Source organism: Vulpes vulpes, chromosome 15 (assembly GCF_048418805.1).
Source record: "Vulpes vulpes isolate BD-2025 chromosome 15, VulVul3, whole genome shotgun sequence".
NCBI lineage: Eukaryota > Metazoa > Chordata > Mammalia > Carnivora > Canidae > Vulpes > Vulpes vulpes.
Window position 1 is genome coordinate 102,589,381 of NC_132794.1, and position 21,429 is coordinate 102,610,809.

The 21,429-nt window shown below is 51.2% G+C and overlaps 1 protein-coding gene across 37 annotated transcripts in view; it reads right to left on the reverse strand.

Moving 5' to 3' along the window:
- AFAP1L2 (actin filament associated protein 1 like 2) overlaps nt 1–21,429 on the reverse strand; it is a 101,300-nt gene that overhangs the window by 32,811 nt on the left and 47,060 nt on the right. For all 37 annotated transcript variants that reach the window (XM_072740118.1, XM_072740113.1, XM_072740115.1 and 34 more), the window contains 3 exons: nt 11,334–11,462; nt 4,515–4,589; nt 3,031–3,125 (listed from right to left, as the gene is read on the reverse strand). In XM_072740118.1, coding sequence (XP_072596219.1) covers nt 3,031–3,125; nt 4,515–4,566 — 147 coding nt within the window. In that variant the 5' untranslated portion in view covers nt 4,567–4,589; nt 11,334–11,462. The remainder of the gene's footprint in view (nt 1–3,030; nt 3,126–4,514; nt 4,590–11,333; nt 11,463–21,429) is intronic.

Here is a 21,429-nt window from a genome sequence, read left to right on the forward strand (position 1 = left end):
GGCTCTGGAGTCGGGGTGCAAAGGGGCATGGCTTTCTCTGTCTCAGGCAGAGAGGTCACAAGGTCATTCCAACCTCACGCTGCCACGCTCCCTCCCTCCGTCCAGCTCTCGCTCTCCTCCTTGCACAGAGCCAGAAGACACAGCTGTTTCCCACTCCACCCTGACGCCACTCGTCAAGGGGCTGGGACCCAAGTCGTGGTTGCGGCAGCCAGACTCGAGCAGAGGAGGCGTGTGTGAGCAGGAGGGGCGAGCTCCGGGTTAGGCCGGGCCTTCCTCACTCGGAAAGTGGGAGTCCCTGGGGTGGGGATGGGCACCCGGGATAGGACCAGGAGGGACCGACAGGGGGCTACGGTCAGGTCAGCACCCCCTGGCCTTCTCAGCGGAGAAGCCCCGCCAAGAAGGATGACTGTAAAGTCAGTTTGTCTAGCTGGAACCCTCCCCACGGCCTGGAGTTGGGCCATCCGAACAACTGCCGCACGTCTGAAGGCCCCCCTGGGGCCGTGCTATTATTGGGTGATGGTATTTCTCCCAACTCCAGCACTGAGTTTCTCTCAAAGGTCAACGCAAGCCTCTCTGGACCCCAAGGGGCCCCCCAGTCACAGCCAACACAGGAAGTCTGCTCTAGGGGAAGGCCGCTCGCCCCGGTCTTGTTCGGAGGCCCTGCAGCTCCCATCCCGGGGCCCTTGGAGCCTCTGTGTCCACGTACAGGAGCAGGAGAAGCCGGTGCCAGAACCCCAGAGGTTGCTGGGACACAGCCTCATTCTCACTACAACCTGGTCCCAGTGCCTGGGCCTCCCAGCAACCCACCAGGTCCGCGAAGCACAGATTTCTAGAGCAAGTCATGATGCTCCACCCAGGGCGTGGTGCCCACGATGACACTCGGCCTGGTGGAAGCCTCCCCCCGCAGGTGCTGACCTGCTGCCCCAGGCTTGAGATGCTAGGCGGCGGCACCTGATGCTGACCCCGATCAGAATCAGATGCTGAATTCCAGAGAGGAAAGTTCAGCCCAGAGCAACCACCTCCCCTTTCCCCACCCAGCAAGCAGTGCCTGAAGCACAGCAGAAAATCACAGCATCTCCCCCAGGTTACTGTGGCAGCAACTGGTCAGGCATGGAGGGGCCGTACCCCCTCTCCCCGGTCCTGGGCTGGAAGTGAGGGGAGCCTGCAGCTGGCAGGAACAGAACAGACCCTTTTACTCTGCTGAAAAGAAGTGCTTCAGCAGGCGGCCTGCAGAGTGGCCTGGAGTCCAAGAAACTGCATTCAAACCTTGGCCCTGGTACCTCCCGGAGGTGAGCCCGGGGCCGGCTATTTGAACTGAGCCTCTGTTTCTTTGTAGGAAAAGTGACAAAAGTCTGCACCCCTAGACAGATGGTGGGGAGGACCAAGCCTGTGTGCACCAGGACGGCTAGCTGCTCAGGTGTAGCAGTTACCTGCTTTGTCAGCATAGTGGGGACACCCAGAACTCAGGGTCAGGCCACCAAGTCTCACTGGGGCTGAGATGAAGACTCTCTGCCAGCTGTCACCCAGCTGGAGGGCCTCATGTGGTGGGATACTCCCAGGTATTCCAGAACTGCCTACCAGCTGCGAGAGCTGCCTGAGGAGCCCTGACGCCTTCAGGGAGGCATGAAGGGGACCAGACTGGGGTTGGGAAGCCCTCAGCAGTGACGTGAGAGCACAGATCTGCCCCTGGATGGTGTTGTGGGAGCTCAGTGACCACAGAGTCACACAGCTCCCTGCTGGCACTGGCCCCAGGACCCTGCTGCCCGTGGAAATCCTTCCCATTTCCCCCTTCATACTTCTCAGGAAGCCTCCTTGAGCAGGTTCTAGACAGGAAAGAATTTAGGTTCAAATCCTGGCTCTGTCACTTTCTATGTGTGCAACATTCAGACACTATAAACCTGCCGATTCTTGGTTTCCTCCCCCCATAAAATATAAACACAGCTGCCTACCCCCCTGAATACTAACCTCCTAGTACGCCATGCCCAGCCTTAGCCCGTCAAATAAGACAATCTTAGGAGATAGAGATTCAGATTCTCTTAAACACCAGGAACAGAGGGCCAGAGACCTTAAATCACTGGCTCAAGGTCAAAGAGCTAGTAGCTGGCAGAGCTGGGATCTGAACCCAGGTCTGTAGGTTTCCTAATTCATTCTGTCCATCCAACCACCCATGAGCAAATACATGTGTATGGTGTGCAGACACAGGGCACGAAGCAGTCAACGAGAGCCTCTCTCCCTGTCCTACGAAGCTCACATCTGGTTGGGGAGGCAGAGAATACCAAGACCGTCTCGACAGTGGTGAGTGCCATGGAGGGGTAACTGGCCATGGGGCAGATGCTAACTGCGGTGGGGATGGGCGTGGGCTGCCTCGTGCAGCAGATCAGGGAAAGCCTGTCCATGAACGTCTGAGAGATGAGGAGGTGGCAGCCACTGGAGAGCCAGGGTCCAGAAAGTACCAAGTCCCCGAGGCAACACTGACCATGTGGTCCAATCCAGGAAGAGGAGGCCAGCGAAGAGCAGGTATAGTGAGGCTGGAGATGCAGCTGGGCCAGGCTGTGTAGACCGTGTGGCCCATGGGGCTGGGTTAAGGAATGCGGATGTTTTTTCCTAAGTTCAATGAAAGCCTTTGGCTGGTTTGAAGCAGGAAGTGCCAGGGGATATGATTTACATTTCTAGAAGTTTGCTGCGGCCTGAGCTGGTGACCACAGCTATACATGGCCCCACTCACATGGTGCTGGGTGTAGCCTCAAACACACGGTGTAGCCTCAAACACACGGTGGCATTGGATGAAGGCAACTCCCTGCATCTCCCATTCCCATTAGCCTCTGTCCTGAGCACTATGGCCCTGGGCAAATGATGTCACCTACGTGCAGGTATCCTTTTGTTCATTCTCTCCCAGGGCCCTGCCCCACGTCCTACACACAGTAGGTGCTCAGAAAATGCCAGCCACTTGGTGGACTGACCCCTGTGTAAACAACTGGAAGTTCACGGGGGCCCCAGTTGGGAGGTCAGGGGTCTCCGATGAACACTTACGATCTTGGGTGGTGGGAGGTCTGGAAGACTCTTCTGAGGGGCCAAAGAGTGCTGGCCAGGCTCCCCGTTGGTCAGTGGGTTCTGCTCCTCAGGTGCTGCGGGCAGCAAACAGGAGAAGCTTTGATGAGGGGTGCCCAGCCTCACAGCAGGTCCCGTTACCCCGGAATGTCTGGTCACATGTGCCAGGAGATCTATTTGAGCAGGTGTTAATTACCCAGGCAGGCGGTCCCAGGAGCCAATGTGGTTTTTCCTCCAAGAATAGGGTGCAGTGGTGCCTGAGCCATGGGCAGATTCCTCAGAAGGAACTGCTCTGGGGTTTCGGGCAGGCTCCGCACCCTCTCTTCCATTTGCCCTATGCCAAAAATGGCCCAGCCACAGAGCTTTAGCGAGCAGAGGAGCTGCCCTGTGGTCATTATGTGGAGCAGCTCCCAGCTCCGACCCTGTGATTATGGCTCTTTCCATCCCAGTTTCCCCAGAAGGCAAATGGCCCTGGGCACAGTGGTAGCTTGCATGTGGATAATTTCTACTGAGCCCCAGGCTTGGCAGTGGAATAGGAGGTGCAAAAGCCACACTGGAGAACTCGGCCACCAGCCCTCTGTGTGCTTGTGCTCTTAAGGAAAAGGGCTCCAAAGGCTCTTCTGAGCTTGACCACTTCAGACAGCGGCCCGGCCAGCCCCGGGACAGACAGGCTCACACAGATCTGACCCCGGGGCTTTGGTGGCAGGCATCCTGAAGCCAAGCCCTTAACACGACTGAATGCTTTGGAGAGCTGCATTCCCACCTCTGGCTAAGCCTCTGCATTTCAGTCACAGGCTTGGGAGTTGGGAGATGTGGCTTCTAATCCCCTCTCCTCTACAACTATGCAGTTCTGCAACACCTCTGGGCCTCCCCTCCCTAGGGTTTTGGCAGACCCATTCCTGAAGGTTTTCAGAGAAAAGAAGAGAGCAGAACAGAGCAGAAGAGTAAGTTAGACGTCATGGGAGACACAATATGTCCTTCCAATGTTAAGATATAATATTCTACCAAGAGAACACCTTTGAGCAAGACTTTAGAATATTAAGGCAGGTGCTGACATCAGCATTTCCATTCTCTATTCCCGCCCCCTCTCACAGGCACATAAAATCCAGACTTCTACCAAAAGATATAAAGCTGGGTGTGGAGTCAGCACTATACAGTGACTGCTTTCCTAGAACATCTGACCATGACTTCCTATTCCTGGGATAATGCTGGGAAAAGCTGAGAGGCTTTAGGGTCAGATTGCTTATCCACAGAGGGGACATGAGACCTTTAAGAGGCAAGGAGGTGGCCTGATGAAATATCCCAAAATACATCAACCCGAAATACCATCAACCAAAATGTGAATGCCAGAAATAACTCCCATGGGCTGTCTGGTGCTGGCTGGGGAGGAAGGGGGTGGGTGGGACCAAAGCTTATGCCTCCCCATCCCAGAAGCTGGCCAGGCCATCAGCAGTCCTAGACAGTACCTTTGTCTTGGGACTCAGCATTCTGTGGCTTGTTGACGGTCACTTTGTTCATATAAATGTACTCCTCATCAGAACCTGCAGAGGGAAGATGGGAAGACAGAGGTTTCCTGTGATTCCGCAATGGGAAATGGCTTGTAGAGAGAAAGTGTCCCCCGAGAGACACTGTCATTAGCACGGGTTCCAGTAAAAGCATACAACATTTTGACTTGATTGAAAGAGTCCATTATAGAGTTGACAGATTTCCAAAAACAGAAATGCCAAGTTGCTGACTGTTATGTTTTCTAACCTAGGAGTGGGGTGGGGGTGGGAGGGGAAAAAAGATAGGTACAGAAGGATAGCTTCAGGAATAAAAGTCTTGTGGAAAGGCACCCATACCTCAAAGATCTGCCCCATATTCCACCAAGCAGATTTCTCTGGGTTTCCTAGCATTTCATTTAAATTGCAAAATATCTCCTATCAGTCATTCTCACTCTAGTCTGAGTTACTTGCTCGGGCTCATCAGAGTGATATCTCTGTATGCGAGGCCATACTGAGGAACTGGAAACTTAGTTCCCAGTGGCTCTAGGTGAGGTGCCATTGTGGGGGCTTGAGGCCCCCAAATCGTGAGCTCTGTGTTTGGCGGGGTGAGTGTGCTGGGAATTAAAAGCAGAGCACTAAAAAAAAATAAATAAATAAATAAAAATAAAAGCGGAGCACTGGGCGCCTGGGTGGCTCTGTCCATTAAGCGTGTGTCTGTTTTTGGCTCAGGTCATGACCTCGGGGTGCTTGTACTGAGTCCCACATCAGGCTCCCAGTTCAGTGAGGAGCCTGCTTCTCCATCTGCCTCTCCCCCTGCTTGTGCATTCTCACTCTCTCTCTTTCCCTCTCAAATGAATAAATAAATCTAAATAAATAAATGAATGAATGAATGAATATACATATACTTATATGTATTCATATGGAGCACTGCCAGACACCTGTTCTACCCTACAGATTGTACCCTACAACAACACAGCTCTTCCCTCTTTTAAAATCATCTCTGTGTAGGTTACCTTTCCAGGGCCTGTCTGAGCAGAGAAATATTAGTCTCCTAACACTTGCTCAGTTTCTCATGCCCCAAAGACCTATTCTTCAGAAGACTGCAGAGGAAGCTCATCCTAGTGCTCTTCCTCTTAGAAATCCTCCTGCATTTCTTTCTTTGCCCCTTAATTTGCATTTCCTAGAAACCTGTGGCTACACTAGTTGGAGACCCTGTTACCCGGCCAAGGTGTCCATATTCAAGCCTCTGGTGAAGGAGGCAGGTCACAGTGTGAGATCCACACCGCAAGTTGCCCGGCCTCCAGCCAAAAGGCCTGCAAACACAGAGCCCTGGAAACCCAGAAGAACGTGGGGAGGATGCAGCCAGAGGGGTCTGCTGCCATCAGCTTGCGGGACCAGTCAGCAATGTCACCCCATACTGCAGCAGTTCACGGGAGGGAATGATACGATCGAAATGTAGTTAGTCACAACTGGTGTACTCCCACTGCCTGAGATCCAGAGGGGCCAGGTTAGTACCTTCTCCAGAGGACAGCACACAGGACGAGTGCTCTGCAGGGGCAGGCAGCAGGCCCTGCCATTCATCGTGCAATTCTGAGCAAAACAGCTAACCCATGTGCCTTTCCTGCATTGCATGGAAAAACTATTGTGATGAATATTGCCTGTTTTTATCTAACTCTTAAGTTTCCTACAGTACAAGACTCAAATATTAAGGAACTTGAAAAAGTTAACCCTATAACTAACAAGGATGAAAAATGACAGCCTAAAACAGGGGGAATAGCTCAAAGGCTCAGTAACGGGAAAAGGTGAAAAGAAAATGTGGTACATCAACATTTATAACAGTATGTCACCTTTGACAATAAATACATTACTAGAGAGTACATAAATTGACACAGACATTTTGGAAGTGATTTTGGAGGAAAATTTAAGTGTTCATATTTTTTTTTCTTCAAGCGTTCATAATCTTTAACCCAGCATTGCCACTGCCAGAAATTTGTCCTAAACTCGAGCATATAAACAAAATTTTGTTTGAGGATGTTTATTGTAATGCTGTATGATTTTTTTTTTAAAAAAAAATTCTATTCATTTGAGAGAGGAGAGACTAAGTGAGCACAAAAGGGGGTGGAGTGGGGAAGGGGACAAGCAGACTCCCCACTGAGCAGAGAGCCTGACGCAGGGCTCCATTGCAGGACCCTGAGCTGAAGGCAGATGCTTAACTGACTGAGCCATTCAGGTGCTCCTAAGGTTTTTTTTGTTTGTTTGTTTGTTTGTTTTAAGATTTTATTTATTTATTCATGAGAAACAGAGAGAGAGGCAGAGACACAGGCAGAGGGAGAAGCAGGCTCCATGCAGGTAGCCCGATGTGGGACTCAATCCTGGGTCTCCAGGATCACGCCCTGGGCCGAAGGCAGGCACCAAACCGCTGAGCCATCCAGGGATACGCCCCCCCCCCCCTTTTTTTTAAATTACAAAACCTGAATGCCGCTAATCAGAGACTGGTTAAACATCACTGTTCATCTACTGGTGAGCACTACCTAGCTGTGAAAAATAACAAAGTAGCTCTGTCTACTATTTACAAAGATATCCAATATTTACAGTTAAAGGATCCTTTCAGAATAGCAAAAAGAAAAAAAAAAGAAAAAGTACGTAAACTGTCAGCACATGGAAATGTGCACAGACAGCAACTCTAAATGTAAAAATAATGTAAAGCAGAATAGAGGCAAACCGCAACTACATAAAAATATTCAGATGCTTCTGATAAAGATCAAAACAGGAATCTAAGGAATGTAAATAGTGCAATGTTCATCTTATGTGCATTTATTTTTTTCTTGCTGTTGACTAAGCCCATGGTCCTGTAAAAAAGAAAAGAAAAAAAAAAGGCAAGATATTGTTATCCTTATTTTAACTGTTAGATATTAGGCAGGTGCTTCCTCCCCCAGATGGCAGCTTATAAATTGCAGAGAAAATTCACACTGGCCACTCCCCGGGGCTGCGTCTCCCACCTTGGGCACTCTGCCGAAGGCCATGGTTAGTCAAGGTTTTGGTTTTCATGGGTGCTGGTTTCATGGGTGCTGGTTACCAACCATCCAGGTTCATAGGTAACAGGCTCTCAGGACCATCTGCAATCCTGGGAGATGCTCCAAGTGAACTTGGCCCTATAATGGGAGACTACTGAGCTGTCTGTCCCATGTCAGCAGTAGCCTTGGGTTGGAGAATTTTCTCTCATTCATTTTCTTCACAAGTGCACTGGGCATGGGCACCCTGCTAGGTGCTGGGGGTACAGCACAGGACGAAATAGAAGACACTGTTTCTACCTTTATGAGCCCGACATTGGTGGGGGAAAGAGAGAATAATGGGATCACTAACACCAGCATGTGGGAAAGGACAACTGGTGTGGTTGGAAAGGAGAGCTCAGCATGCTCCTGAGTGAGCGTGTGGCTCCTGGGGAATGACCCTGGTGTGCAGGGGGTGGTCCCTCCCAGAGAACTGGGTGATGAGGAGGGGCGAGGGATAGGGACTACCATTATATAGACAGAACATGAGCAGCTCTTCCCCTCAGAGGGGCAGCCCCTGACACTTTTCCAGAGTCTCTGAGCAGGGCACTGGGGGACCCTCTCAGCTGAAAGCAGAAACCAACAACTGGCTCCCGATAAACCTCAATCCCTACCTTGACCTCGCCATCCAGATGAAAGGTAGAGAGAGTAGAAAATTCTCGTTACACTCATACAATAAAAGATCAGAAAACCCAAATGGACAATTTGAAAAGGGTAAACACACACACTTTCTCTCTTTCTCTCACACATACTCTCCCCAAAATGTGTGGGAGTAAACAACAGTTCAGCCAGTGTAGACCACAGACTATCTCAAAATGATCACCCTGCCTCCACATACAAGTCCCATCAAGCTGAGCTAATTTGCTGGAAAAAAATACAGCAACACAGGCCTGGGAGGCTGAGAAGGAAAACAAATGCTTTGATTTCAGGGGGACTTTGGATTCTGTGCTGTGTAGCACAACTACTGTGGTGCAGATGAATCTGGAAAATGGGACAATGAGGGCAGTACAGCGGTTATGTGCACCTGCCCAGGCCTGAGCCCTGGCTCTGTGCCTCACGGCCGCGGGCCTTGAAGAAGTGATTCTCTGAGTGTTCAGTTCCCTTGTTGAGAAGATGAGGACAACAACTCTCTCACTGCCTTGGGATGGGGGCTAGGGGGCACAGCGCACACCATTTCCTGCATTAGGACCGTGCTGGGACACAGTGTACATGCACATGGGCTGCTAGCTGCTGCTCTAACCACCCTCCTAGCTAAGAGAGCACGAAGAGGACCTGAATGGACATCAGCCCTGAGAACAGGGGTGGCAGCCACAGGTCTCAGTAAGGCTGTGCACGTACTTCCGGTGGTCTGAGGGATGCACTGCGGGCAGTCCACATCGGGACGCCTCCTGCAAGCTGCAGACACCAACGGTGGGGGGAGGGCCTGACTCTATCAGAGCAGAACATGCAGAGATCTGGGGTGAAACAAAGGTCATCCTACAGGAAGCTGCACAGCACATTAACCCAAAGAGGGGACCCCACCCAGGGGGCCCCCGAGAGCATTCAGAACCAAGAACCAGGGGTTGGGGCCCATCACATGGGTCTTCCAATTCCTGATGGAGGTGTCGTCTATCATTAAACATCGCAAGTCAGAGCACATCCAAACGGTCCACAAGTGATCCTTGAAGGGTTGTATTGATAGATTCCGCCCAGGGTGACTCATCTTGAACTCCCCTGGCATTGTAATGTGGATTTCCCACCTAACATTCCCACCTTTGATGTGCTGCTGACCAGTGCTCAGCCAACGCCAGCCAGGGAGCCGCCAGCCAGGGAGCAGGGAGGAGCCTGGGAACCACAGGGTGGCCTGGCCAGCAGCGAAGCCCACAAATGGGACTCAAGGAAAACACCTCTTATGGAAGGCGAAGAGAGCCAGCTCATTCCGGCAGAAGAGGCAGCTGCTGGGCATAAGGCAACATGCCTCTGCTTTATGACTCTGTCTCATTTATTCCACAGGGAACAAAGAAAAGGAAAAAAGCCCTTGAAACGTAGCCTGGTGGATCCAGGTTGGCTGAAAGGGAGAATTTCCTGATGGTGATGGCTACAGAGGGTACACTTCCCTCCTCCGGCATGCATTTCAGCTGCTCTGAGGCAGATGGATTAGATGTGGTCCCTTACGGTCCCAAAATATCACTTCCAGTTCCCAAACATCCGACATAAAAATAGACTCAACTAAACTGTCAGGACTTCACAAGAAAGCTTTCCTTTTTTTAAAAAAAAAAGAAATCTGAATGTGCTAGAAATGAAAACAAATGTCCACAAGAAGACTTGTGCAAGGGCGTTCAGAGCAGCCGTATTATTCATGATAGCCCAAACCCACGAACAACACGCATGTCCATCAACAAGGGAGTGGATCGGCAGATTGTGGTGTATTCACAGAACGGAACACTACTGAGCAACAGAAAGAACTACTGACGGAGCTCATAGTGTGGACAAATCCCCAGAGTGAAAGACAACAGACATAAAGTAGACACAAATGATTCCACTTATAAGCAGCTCTAAGATGGGCAACACTAACGTATGGTGGGAGAAATGAGAACAATGGTTACCTTGGGGTGAAGGGTGGGGGTGAGGAGGAGTTTGCTGGGAAGGGGCAAAAAAGAACCTTCGAGAATGATAAAAATGTTCTAGGTCTTGTTTTGGGCGGTATGTACACAGGAGTACACAACTGCCAAACTCACTGAATTGAATGCTTAAGATCTACATCCTTGATTGTAAAATCTACCTCAATAAAAAGGATAGGAGCCCCGGTGGCGCGGCGGTTTAACGCCACCTGCAGCCCAGGGTGTGATCCTGGGGACCCGGGATCGAGTCCCACATCTGGCTCCTTGCGTGGAGCCTGCTTCTCCCTCTTCCTGTGTCTCTGCCTCTCTCTCTCTCTCTCTCTCTCTCTCTCTCTCTCTCTCTGTGTGTGTGTGTCTCTCATGAATAAATAAATAAGTAAAATATTGAAAAAAAAAACCCAACTCTGCACTCAAGAGTTCTGTGATATACAACCTTAAAACTATGTTTTCCTTTGGGCCATAAGACACCAGGCAAGTAATTTAAACTCTCCAGGCCTCATCTGTAACATCCTCATCTGTAACAACAGCACCAGCCTCAGAGGGGTGACTTGAAGATGAAACCAATTACTATGTGTGCAGGTGGGAAATACTCAATGAAGCGCTGGCTATTATTGGAATGATGTATTTGCCCTTCTCCACTTTGAATAAGTGCTTTGAAAACACTTTGTTTAAAACCACACTCAGGGCTGCTGTGTTGAGCATTCAGAGATTTCTGGGCTCCCATCCACATCCCATCACTCCTACACTGTTGCAATGGGCTGAATTGTGTTCCTCCGCTCCACCAGATTCATGTATTAAGTCCTAGCCCTGAAAACCTCAGAATGTGACTGCAGTAGGAGAAGAGGTCATTAAAGAGGTAAGTAACACGGTGTTCTTGTATGAAGGAGATTTGGACACGGACACATACACAGAGGGAAGATGTTATGAAGACCCAGACAGAAGACGGCCATCTATAAGCCAAACAGGGAGGCCTCAGAAGGAACCTACCCTGCCCAATGCTTTGATCTCAGACTTCTGGCCTCCAGAGCTCTGAGAAAACAAATTTCTATTGTTTAAGTCATCCAGTCGGTGGGACTTTGTTATGGCGGCCCTAGCAGGACCACCCTTCTGTTTCCATGGGGATCTCTTAAAGGCCCTCAGGCCACACTTACTGCTGCTTTTGGTATAAAGTCGGAGGAGCTCAGCCAGGCCACTCTTCTTCACCACCGCTGTGCTGCTCAGGTTCTCCTGGTCGAGAATCTTGAGGAAGTCATCCAGCTCTGTCAACAGCTGCTCCAAGGCTAGAAACAGAAAAGAGAACCCCCCTTTATAGCCACTGCCTTCTCTCCAAATACCCAGCTCAGATACGCCTTCAGATCCTGCATCAGCTCACCATGGAGCTTATGGTCCTGAGTGGGAGGGGTTTGGGGTAAGCCTGGAAGCACCTGGAAGGCCCAGCCAAAAGGTGAGATTCTCAATTCTAGGGTCCTGGGGAGAGGAAAACAGACCCTTGGATTTGAGATGTCTACCATTTGCTGGAGTGACAGTGGCCAAGACGGCCCAGTCAAGCCCATCAGGCCATGAGTCTGGAAACAGGATTGCTTACTTGATAAAAAGTCAGTCAGGACAGTTCTGGGTTTGGGGAACTTGAACACAGATCAAACCTATAACCATCAAATGAAATGCTGTGGTTGACCCACTTATTCATCATTCCCCATGGACAGAAACACAGTCACTCCAAGGAGATGAAACAGTGATTATGCTGTCCCCACAGAAAAATGGATGACCCATCAGAAGCCACAGCTGGGCAAACAGAAAAATAAAACCTTCCTGAATTTCTTCAGTAAATAAGCCACCTCAACTAAAACTGAGTCCAGCATCACTCCCAAGCTGGCCAAGTGCCCTGGTCCCAGGGACTCAAGGTACCAAATTGGCTCCACCGTTGTAGAAGTGCCTTTCAATTTCTCACTGGAGCCACCTTGCAGAGATGCTAGTGCAGAGGACAGTGCAGAGGACAACAGTGTAGGAGCGGGGCATTCACCACTGCTGCTGTTGTTATTATCTGTGATCTAATCTCTATTAAGAATAGGATACTGTATTTGCTCATGGGGTCATCTTAGCTCTGCTGCCCAGCTGGCTCTCCAAAACATGCTCAGTAATGGCAGCCAGCTTCTTGAGCTTCTACCCTGTGCTTTCCAACCCTGGTACATTGGATCACCTGGAGAGCTTTAAAAAATCCTGATACCTGAACCACATCCCAGATCGATGATATCAGAATCTCTGGGAGTAGAACCCAGGACTTAGTAGTTCTTTTTTTTTCTTTCCTTTTTAAAAGATGTATTTTTTTGAGAGAGAGAAAGAAAGAAAGAATATGAATGGGGCAGAGGGAGAGGGAGAGAGAATCCCAAGTAGAATGGGATGCAGAGGCCAATGTGGGGCTTGATCCACGACCCGAGCCGAAACTAAGAGTTGGATGCTTAACTGACATCGCCACCCAGGTGCCCCACGAATCAGCAGTTCTGAAGCCTTCTCAGGTAATTCCAGTGTGCAGCCAACACTGAGAATCGCAGGTCTGGATGCAGTGCCAGAGCACACATCTGGGGCCCTGCTCCCAAGGATGGCAGCCAAGAAGTCCTGATTTGTTCCATATCACCTGCTGTGGGAATTTTGAGCAGTCACACAAACTCTCCAAACTCATTTCCTCATCTGGAAAGTAGAGAAGACCACATAGGCCCTGCCCATTTCACAAAGTTATAAATGACAAAATCTACTAGCTCGATAAGAGGACATCTATCCTACACTACATCTTTGGCACCTGCACTGTTGTGTTGAATGGATGTTTATGGGATGAATGAATAAATGAATGACTTCACTAGGCACCTACCAGTTCACAACAAGTTGAAGAGATAAGCACAATTATGCCCACTTTGCAGACGTGGGCCTAATGGCCCAGAGAAGGCCCAAAATGTCCCACATGGCCCGGGGCAGAGAGCCCGTTTGCTGTCTGACTCTTAAGACCAAGCTACCGGCAACACCCCACTGGATGCCTCCATCCATGTAGGGCATCCTTCCGACATCCCCCAAAAGCCTAGCTCCCCAGAATGGAACAAGAGCCCTAGATTATCTTCTTACTCCCTTCATTTGAGAAAGAAGCCCTCATGCTCTCCTAGTTCTAAGGGAGAGCCTGGTAGCCTCTTTCTCTTCCAACCCTCCTTGGACCTCAGTACGGCCGTAGCCTTTGAACCCCATTCCTATAAATCTAGACTCCCTGGAATGAATATTGCCATTGCTGGGAGAGCTGGAAGAAGAGATGGGGGTGATGATTTGCTTGTATCAGAGGAAGGCAGTGCCAGCTCACGTTACTATCAGATCAAATACAAGGGTCAGCCAACTCGCCCACATGGGTGTGCACCGCCTCGCATAATCAGAGCACTCTCTTCCTGGCAAGGGTGCTCCCAAGGGAAACTCTAGTTTGCCAAAGCCAGAGAAGCAGCAGAGAAAGCTCCACGCTCCATCCTGGTAAAGGATGAAGAACGAAACAAGCTCCCCAGAGGGCTGTGTGTCCACTCCCATCTGGCTTGCCAAAAGCCAAGTGAAGGTAAAATGCAGCCAGCAACCCAGATGCTGCATGCAGCCAACGGCTTGGAGGGTGGGTTGGAAGGTGGCCCTCATCTCTGCCAGTGAAGAGATGGATAGATGGTGAGAGTCCAGATAAGGCCAGAAGGAAGCCACATTTGGGTAGTTCTGCCTAGGAAAGGGCCCTGGGCCAACAGCAGAGTCTCTGGCCCTGTTCCTCAGTATTGAAAGTGTGGGTCTGCAAGAGGCCACTGGCCTTTGCCGAGTCTACTTAAAACCGATTAGATTCATAATGGAGTGGGGTTTGAAAGGGTGCCAGCAAAAGCTAGCTCCCAGAGCCCACCAGTCAAGACGGTGGGACCTCAGGATGTGCCCAGCACTTAGCTGGGCCCTTGGCCTAAACCAACCAGGAAAGTAAAATGGATCCAGACGGTGTGCTTCTTGCCTTGTGCAAGCACAGAGGCAGAGCGAGACCAGCCCGAGGGATGAGATTTACATAGGGATGAGACTCCTAGGCCTGGAAGGCTTCTGGGAAGAGGTGCAGTAGGGCAAGGCCTTAGGTTGTTTTTGTTTGGTTTTGAGTATTTTTTTGAACAGCTATTCAGGACTTTCCTGTTGGCTGCAGGAACTCGACAAGCTAAAAAGCAGTGAGTTTAAAGAAGTCAAAGCAGGGAAAACAAAGGATAAATCTGAGGAAATGACACCGAGCCTTGAACTCAGCTACAGGGGATGTGGAAAAGTGAACGGGCCTTGCGAAGCAGCTAGGATCTCAAGCTGCGCTTTTCCTGACCTTCTGATCCCTTCCAGACTGTTACTGCTGCTACTTCCGCTTACAAAAAAGAAAAAGGCATTAAAACTCCAGTGTGTCTTCAGTTTCACATCCTCAGTGATTCCCCAAAGCTGCCGGATTCCTGGAAAACAGCTTTGGTTTATTTTCAAGCAAGCTTGCAAATATGTACCGGGGCCAAAGGGTAAAGAGTGTCGTGCCTGTTTCTGGGGAGACGAAGTTGTCCGAGATGAGGTCCCCCGTCTTTCCAGAAGTGCCATGTCTGGGGAGGGGGGTGGGCTGTGAATACACAGGGTGAGAAGAGAAGTGATTCAGGAATGTGTCCAAGGATCAGGAAGGCGCCAGACACAAACTCAGGGGTGATCTGCAGGAGGAATTTATACGCTGGCCCCTGAGGATGAATAGGAGTTCGCAGGGAAGAGGCAGAGGCACTTTAGGAAAAGGAAGAGAGATGTTCAGACAACTCAACGCTGAAAGCATGGGGGATATTTGAGAAGCCACAGGTCTGTGGCGCACGGAGCACAGGGGAGGGGGGAGGGGGAGATCCAAGGCCAGAACTGCAAAGTGAAGATCAGGCGGGCAATGAGGCTTGCTCTGCTTTGCTATGGAGCCTGTGCTTGTCCCGCAGGGGAGGCCATGGGGAGGCCATGCCCATCGCTGGCCCAACATGCCAGAGATGGAGTAAGTGCAAGCGGTGGGGAGGACAGTGGAAGGGGACTCAGGAGGGGAGGCAGGGCAGATGAGGAGGACAAGGGTGTTGGGGAGGGCTTGCTGGGGGCGAGGTTGTGAGGAGGCTCAGGAGGTGCCTGCATCAGGCCCACTGCTAGGGCTGTTTGGCTGGATTGCTGGGCCCAGGATGGGCCGAGGGTGGGGGTGTCCACTTAGAGACCTCAGACTCGAGTGGTAGTAGCTGGAGCTACTGACCCGTGCCAGCCTGATCCTCCCCCTCGCCAAGCTCGTGGCCCGGGGGAGAGGTGGGCTGTGTCCTCTGTTGTGTAACCCCACCCCCGGTGGAGCGGAGACCACGGCCTCTCCTCGGGGCTCCCGGGCTCCACTGGAATTCGGGGGACCCCTGGGTAATGGGGAGGGGGTGCGGTCTGGGGTCAGGCTCAGCAAGGGCACAAGAACCGCAGGCGGCAGGGGTGGGGACCACGAAGGACCCTGTGCCCTGCCACCTCCAATTCTCCCCGCCACCCTGCAAAGGCACAGCATGGGAATGGGCTCCGAGGCCCAACCATAGTAGCTAATGGCACTGGGGCTCAAATCCACGTATGTTCAAGTCAAAGTATTTGCTATCTGTCATCCCGTTCCCAAGGAGTCAGAGAGATTTCTCTGGATCACGACCCCTGCCTCCTGTTCCACCATGCTTGGCAAAGGGGCAGCGGGCCGCTCTAGATGAGTAGCAGGCCTGGCCATGGGACTTGGTGATGATTCCACTAGATGCAGGGACTTCAGAAGCCCTGGGTGAATGAGAGCTGCAGAATGCCATCAGACACAGGCCTGTGGTCCCTGCCACTGGGAACTGATGGGCCAGGCAGATGGGTGGTGGTGGGGATGGGGGGTGCAGGAGGGGGAGTGGGAGAAGCACCAAGAAAGCAGAGAAATGCTCCCCTTTTCCTCTAAAACAGCAGTGCTAGGTGAACGGTAAGCCCCCGAGTTGAAGAAATACAGGACCAGGAACCAGGGCCCCAAAGCCTGGGGATGGCATTTCTATCCCTCTGCAGATCTGCATCATCCTTCAAGGCCCATCCAGGTCCCTTCTCTCCAGAGCAGCCCACAACCAGCACAGCCAGCCTGTCTCCTGAGAGGCCTTCCTATCATGGCCAGTTGTTCACGGTCGTCTCTGAGTGTGCCCAGTCTGTATTCCGGGCTGGGCATGAGCTCCTTCCCGGAGAGGGTCAGGATCAGCCTTTGCAGGTCTGGGGCTCTGACGAGGTGCTAAGCACAGTGGAGGCCGGGGATTCTCCTGTGGTCGGCTCCCTTCAGGCCCTGCTACAGACCCTAGGAAATAACAGTCAACAAAAGCAGGGCCCTAGCGGGTGCCAACCCTACTGACATTTTTCAGCCCTCGGAGCTCGGAGGAATGTGGCCATTTCATTGAGACTCTGGAAGGCACCCGTCCCATTTCCCTACACCCCCAACACCCTCCCCCCTACCCCTTCTCACTTTGGTCTCTCTCGTCCTCCAGCAGAGGGAGGGAAAAATAAGTGTGTTGTTCATTCTGGAAACTGTAGGCCCTTGTGCAGGCTTTCCATCCTGGCTCTGTTAAAGTTCAGAGTTGTCTGCTCAGGGTCTGACGAACCATCAATAAGATTTTTGTTCAGGGCTTCCAAGGCCCACGCACAGCCGGCCGTTCAACTACTCGATTCAGCACCCAGGGCCACAGCCAAGCTCCGCCTCCAGATGACCTCCGCCCCCGGGTTCTCATCTTGAGGCAGTCTTGCTTTCTGGCCTCTAGCTTCCCAACCATAAATGTCTTCCCAACATGCCGAAAAAGCTGTTCATGCTTCCCCTGCTGTTTTATGCACACACTTGTATTTATTCAGGTGCATTTGTTGAAGACCCGTGATCGAGCAGGATTTTCCTTCCAAACACGAAACTAAACAGGCCTGTGCTGTCAGTACAAAGACATGCACCCCGAGCCCTGCCCCAACAGTTCCCAAGGTGCAGCCACCGGGCATGTTCCCTGCAAGAAGCCCACTGCTGGGGACCGACCCGGTTCAGAACACGGGATACGTTTCTGTGACGAGCAGCAGCACCCAGGGTTGTGGTTGTGACCCAGGGCAGAAAAATGTCAAGTCCATTCCTTCTGATCCCAGAGAATCCTCAAGTCCTCAAGAGTGAGCTTTTGGAGAAACACACCCCTTCATTCCACCTAAGAAGGAACACACCAGGCCAAAGTCTCCTTTCCCCGGAAGTGCCGCACGCCACGCCAGCCTTTGCCAAGTACCTGCCGAGTGCCTGGCATGTTAATAAGTGGCTTTATCCTCTTTGGCTTTTTATGGTGGCAACAGACGCATACCATAAAGTTGACCATTTCAATCACTCGGAAGCGTACAAGTGAGCGGCACTGAGTACACTGACAATGTGGTCCTTCTGGATCTGCCAATTCTAGACACTTCATATAGATGGAGTCGAGGGCGATGTAGCCTCCTGTGGAATGGCTCCTCTCGGTGTGCATGGCAATTCAAGGTTCGGTCACCCTGTAGCTTCTATCAGTACTCGATGCCTCCTCATCCCTGGCAACCTGCTGAGCCTTTGGGGTCTGAGTCCTCTTCCCTAACATAAATCATTTGAGATTTATCTATGTTGTTACCTGTATGACAAGTTTGCTCTTCTTGATTGAGGTGTGGTATTCCACTGCATGGACGTTGGAAGCCCAAATGTCTCCACATGTCCATATATCCCCTCTGCCGGGTGCTTCTCCACAGACACAGCAGGGTCCTGCGTCCTGACCCCAGTCTGTCATGCTCCTGAAAGCACCTTTCTGCCAACTCGAAAGGACGTGCTGCTTTCAGGACACTTACTACCCTTCATGCCCACTCAGGGGCACGGATACAAATGGAAAAGCAGTGATTCTCAGCAGTGGCTGCACAATGGAATCACCTGGGAAGGTAAAAAAAAGTTCCTGAAACCTGGGTCCACCCCCAGAGATCCTGCTGCAATGCCTCTGGGTGTGGCCTGGGCCCCAAGGAGTGTTTCAAGCTTCCCAGGAGATTCTAATGTGCAGCCAAGTTTATGAACCACAGAGATAAATAAAGGTGCGATTTTTGCTTCATAAAAGATTTACTTTATACATTTTTAAAGATTTTTTTTATTTTTAGAGAGAGAATGTGAGTGTGTGTGCACGTGCTTGAGTGTGAGGAGGGGCAGAGAGAGAATTTTAAGCAGACTCTGTGCACAGCATGGAGGCCAACACTAGGCTCCATCTCACGACCCTAAGATCATGACCTGAGCCATAACCAAGAACCGGACGCTCAACCAACTGAGCCACCCGGGTGCCCCTACGTCACTCTACTTCATAAACTCATGACTTCCTTGCTCTTAGGATTGATTCCAAATCCTTTTTTTTTTTTTTTAATTTTTATTTATTTATGATAGTCACAGAGAGAGAGGGGCAGAGACACAGGCAGAGGAAGAAGCAGGCTCCATGCACCGGAACCCGATGTGGGATTCGATCCCGGGTCTCCAGGATCGCACCCTGGGCCAAAGGCAGGGGCCAAACCGCTGCGCCACCCAGGGATCCCTGATTCCAAATCCTTAAATGTGACTTACAGACAAGCTGTTCTAAAATCTGGCCCCTGCCTGTTAGTACATTATAAGATTCCTTGCAAAATAAACTTCCACAGTCCTTCTTTACAGAACTCAATTCTGAGTTTACATGTAGAACTTTCTAGGTTGATGCCTGATGCATAGTCAAATATACTTGAAAATACCTTTTGCCACCAAAAAGTCTTTTCCCTTCTGGAAAGTAAGGATGTGGAAGGCAAGGACCAATATGTCTCCATATTTACATGCTGTTGAACTCAGTTCTTTGTCTTGCTTAAATAAGTGGAAATTCTTATCACTGGTGAGCAGTACCCAAAAGACCTACATTCACAGGCTAGCCCTCTGGCAAGCTCATTGTTCCTGCCTCCTTGGACCCCAGAAGACTGAGCCAGAAACGTACCTAACTTTCTCCAGTATAAGAAATACTCCAGGGGGCATCTGGTACCTCGGTGGTTGAGTGTCTGCCTTTGGCTCAGGGCATGATCCTGGGGTCCTGGGATCGAGTCCCACATCGGGCTCCCCGCAGGGAGTCTGCTTCTTCCTTGGCACCTATGTCTCTGCCTCTCTCTCTGTGTCTCTCATGAATAAACAAATAAAATCTTAAAAAAGAAAAAGAAAAGAAATACTCCAGGAGTTTTTCTTTATCTCTATTCTCAAGAAATAGTGAAGAGGAAAGAGTTTTGCTTCCTTTACCAGCATTGCGCATGCACCACTCCTGGCAGGGCCTGGCCCTCAAGGTCAGCTTGTCATCGTTTTTGCAAGATCTGCTTTTTCTCACCTATCTTGGAGTCTCATCACTTAAAACACTTTCCCCACGAAGAGGCCGCCCTCTGCATTCCCAGATGAGCTGTGCGGGCCGAAGAGATGGGACAGATGCTTTGCTGCAGCTTGCCCTACTGGAAAAACAACTCAGGCTGCTTGCTCACTGGTGACCTCTCCAATGGAACAAACCTCCCCAAGAGCAGAATTCCAACCCCAGCTACGGAGCCAGCTGGAACCAGAGCTGCTTCGCTGGGGCCCTTCGGAAATTCACACGGTAACAGCCGAAGACATCAAACTGAGCAGAACAAGTGAGAGAGGCCCGTGCCTGCCCAGGGCCCCTCCACTCTGCCTCAGCCTGCCCAGAGGCACCCCCTGGCCCATCGGCCATTGCCCCATCTCTACTGCTTGCTGTTGTCCCCTGAATGTGAGTCCTTGGTCTCCAATGAAAATGAAAGCCCTGTGTAGGCCGGGGATACCTGGTTTGGTTTCCCCACCGTGCCCGGGCAGTGCTTCCCTCAAGTCGGTGCTTGGAAAACACCTGCTGAGCATAAGGCTTCCACGCATGCACGCACAAAAACACACAAAAACACAGCTTTATGAAAGCTCCTCCTGAGCCTGGGTGGCTCAGTGGTTGAGTGTCTGCCTTCGGTTAGCCTGTGATCCTGGAGTCCTGGGATCGAGTCCCGCATCAGGCTCCCCACGGGGAGCCTGCTTCTCCCTCTGCCTATGTGTCTGCCTCTCTCTCTGTGTGTCTCATGAATAAATAAAATCTTAAGAAAGAAAACTCTTCCTGAGTTGCCTCCTACTAAAAGGGTCTGGGCAGGGTGCCTGGGTGGTTCAGTTCAGTCGGTTAAGCAACTGACTCTTGATTTTTGGCTCAGGTCATGATCTCAGGGTCACGAAATCAACCCCTGACAGGGGTTCTTTGCTCAGCAAAGGGTCTGCTTGAGATTCTCTCTCTCTCCCTCTGCCCCTTCCCCATTTTATGGGGAAGGCTCACAGATAAAGAAATAAATTAAATAAATAAATAAATCCTTTAAAAAGTAAAGTAAAATAAAAGGGTCTGGGCATATTTGTCCCAGTAGGTCTGGGCAGAGAGCTCACCAATCCCTGCCCGTAACTGTGGTCCTCCCACCTGGGCCAGATAACATCTCTGGAATGACCAGCCAGAGGCAGCCCCCGGCAGTTGATGGGCCGGGAGCACGCAAGGCATCTCCCTCCCAGATGGCACCGTGGTAAGCAAACTTGGTCAAGGGTGCAGGTAGGAAGGACGGGGAGGCAGTCACTGCCCTTGAGACCAGGAACCCCGGGGGGCAGCGCTCGAATCCCCAGGGCACTCCAACAATTCAGGGGGGCACACGAGGGCAGGGGCAAGACATGCCAGGTCCAAGCCGCCACCAGGGACCAGGCCAGACAAGGCAGCTTTGGGGCCTGGGAGGCCTTTGTTCCCTGACACAGTCAGGACATTCCTTAAATGCAATCTGCCAGAAGAGTGGCTTCATTCAGCCTTGGTGGAGGCCGGCTGTGTGGGTGGGGCATAAAGGGTCAGCGGGGTGGCCCTCCGCCTGGCAGGTCCCGCAGCTGGCACAAGCCGTTTCAGTCTCCGAACAAGAGGCTGTCAGGGTCACTCGCGTTCACACTGGAAGTTTGGGAAAATACTGTCTGACACAGAAAGAAGCTGGAAAGTAACTGCTTATCTTTGAGTGGAGAGCTGAGGGCAAGTTTGTAGTCTCCCTTTATACCCTCCCCGGTTCCTCAAAGCAGAAGAGCAACTTGCTGCGCAGACGGAAGACACCGTGGTCGGGGCTGCTATGTCTTCTGTTCACTTGCTTTTTGTATTCTGTCCATTTGCTATTAGTAAACATGCATAGGAA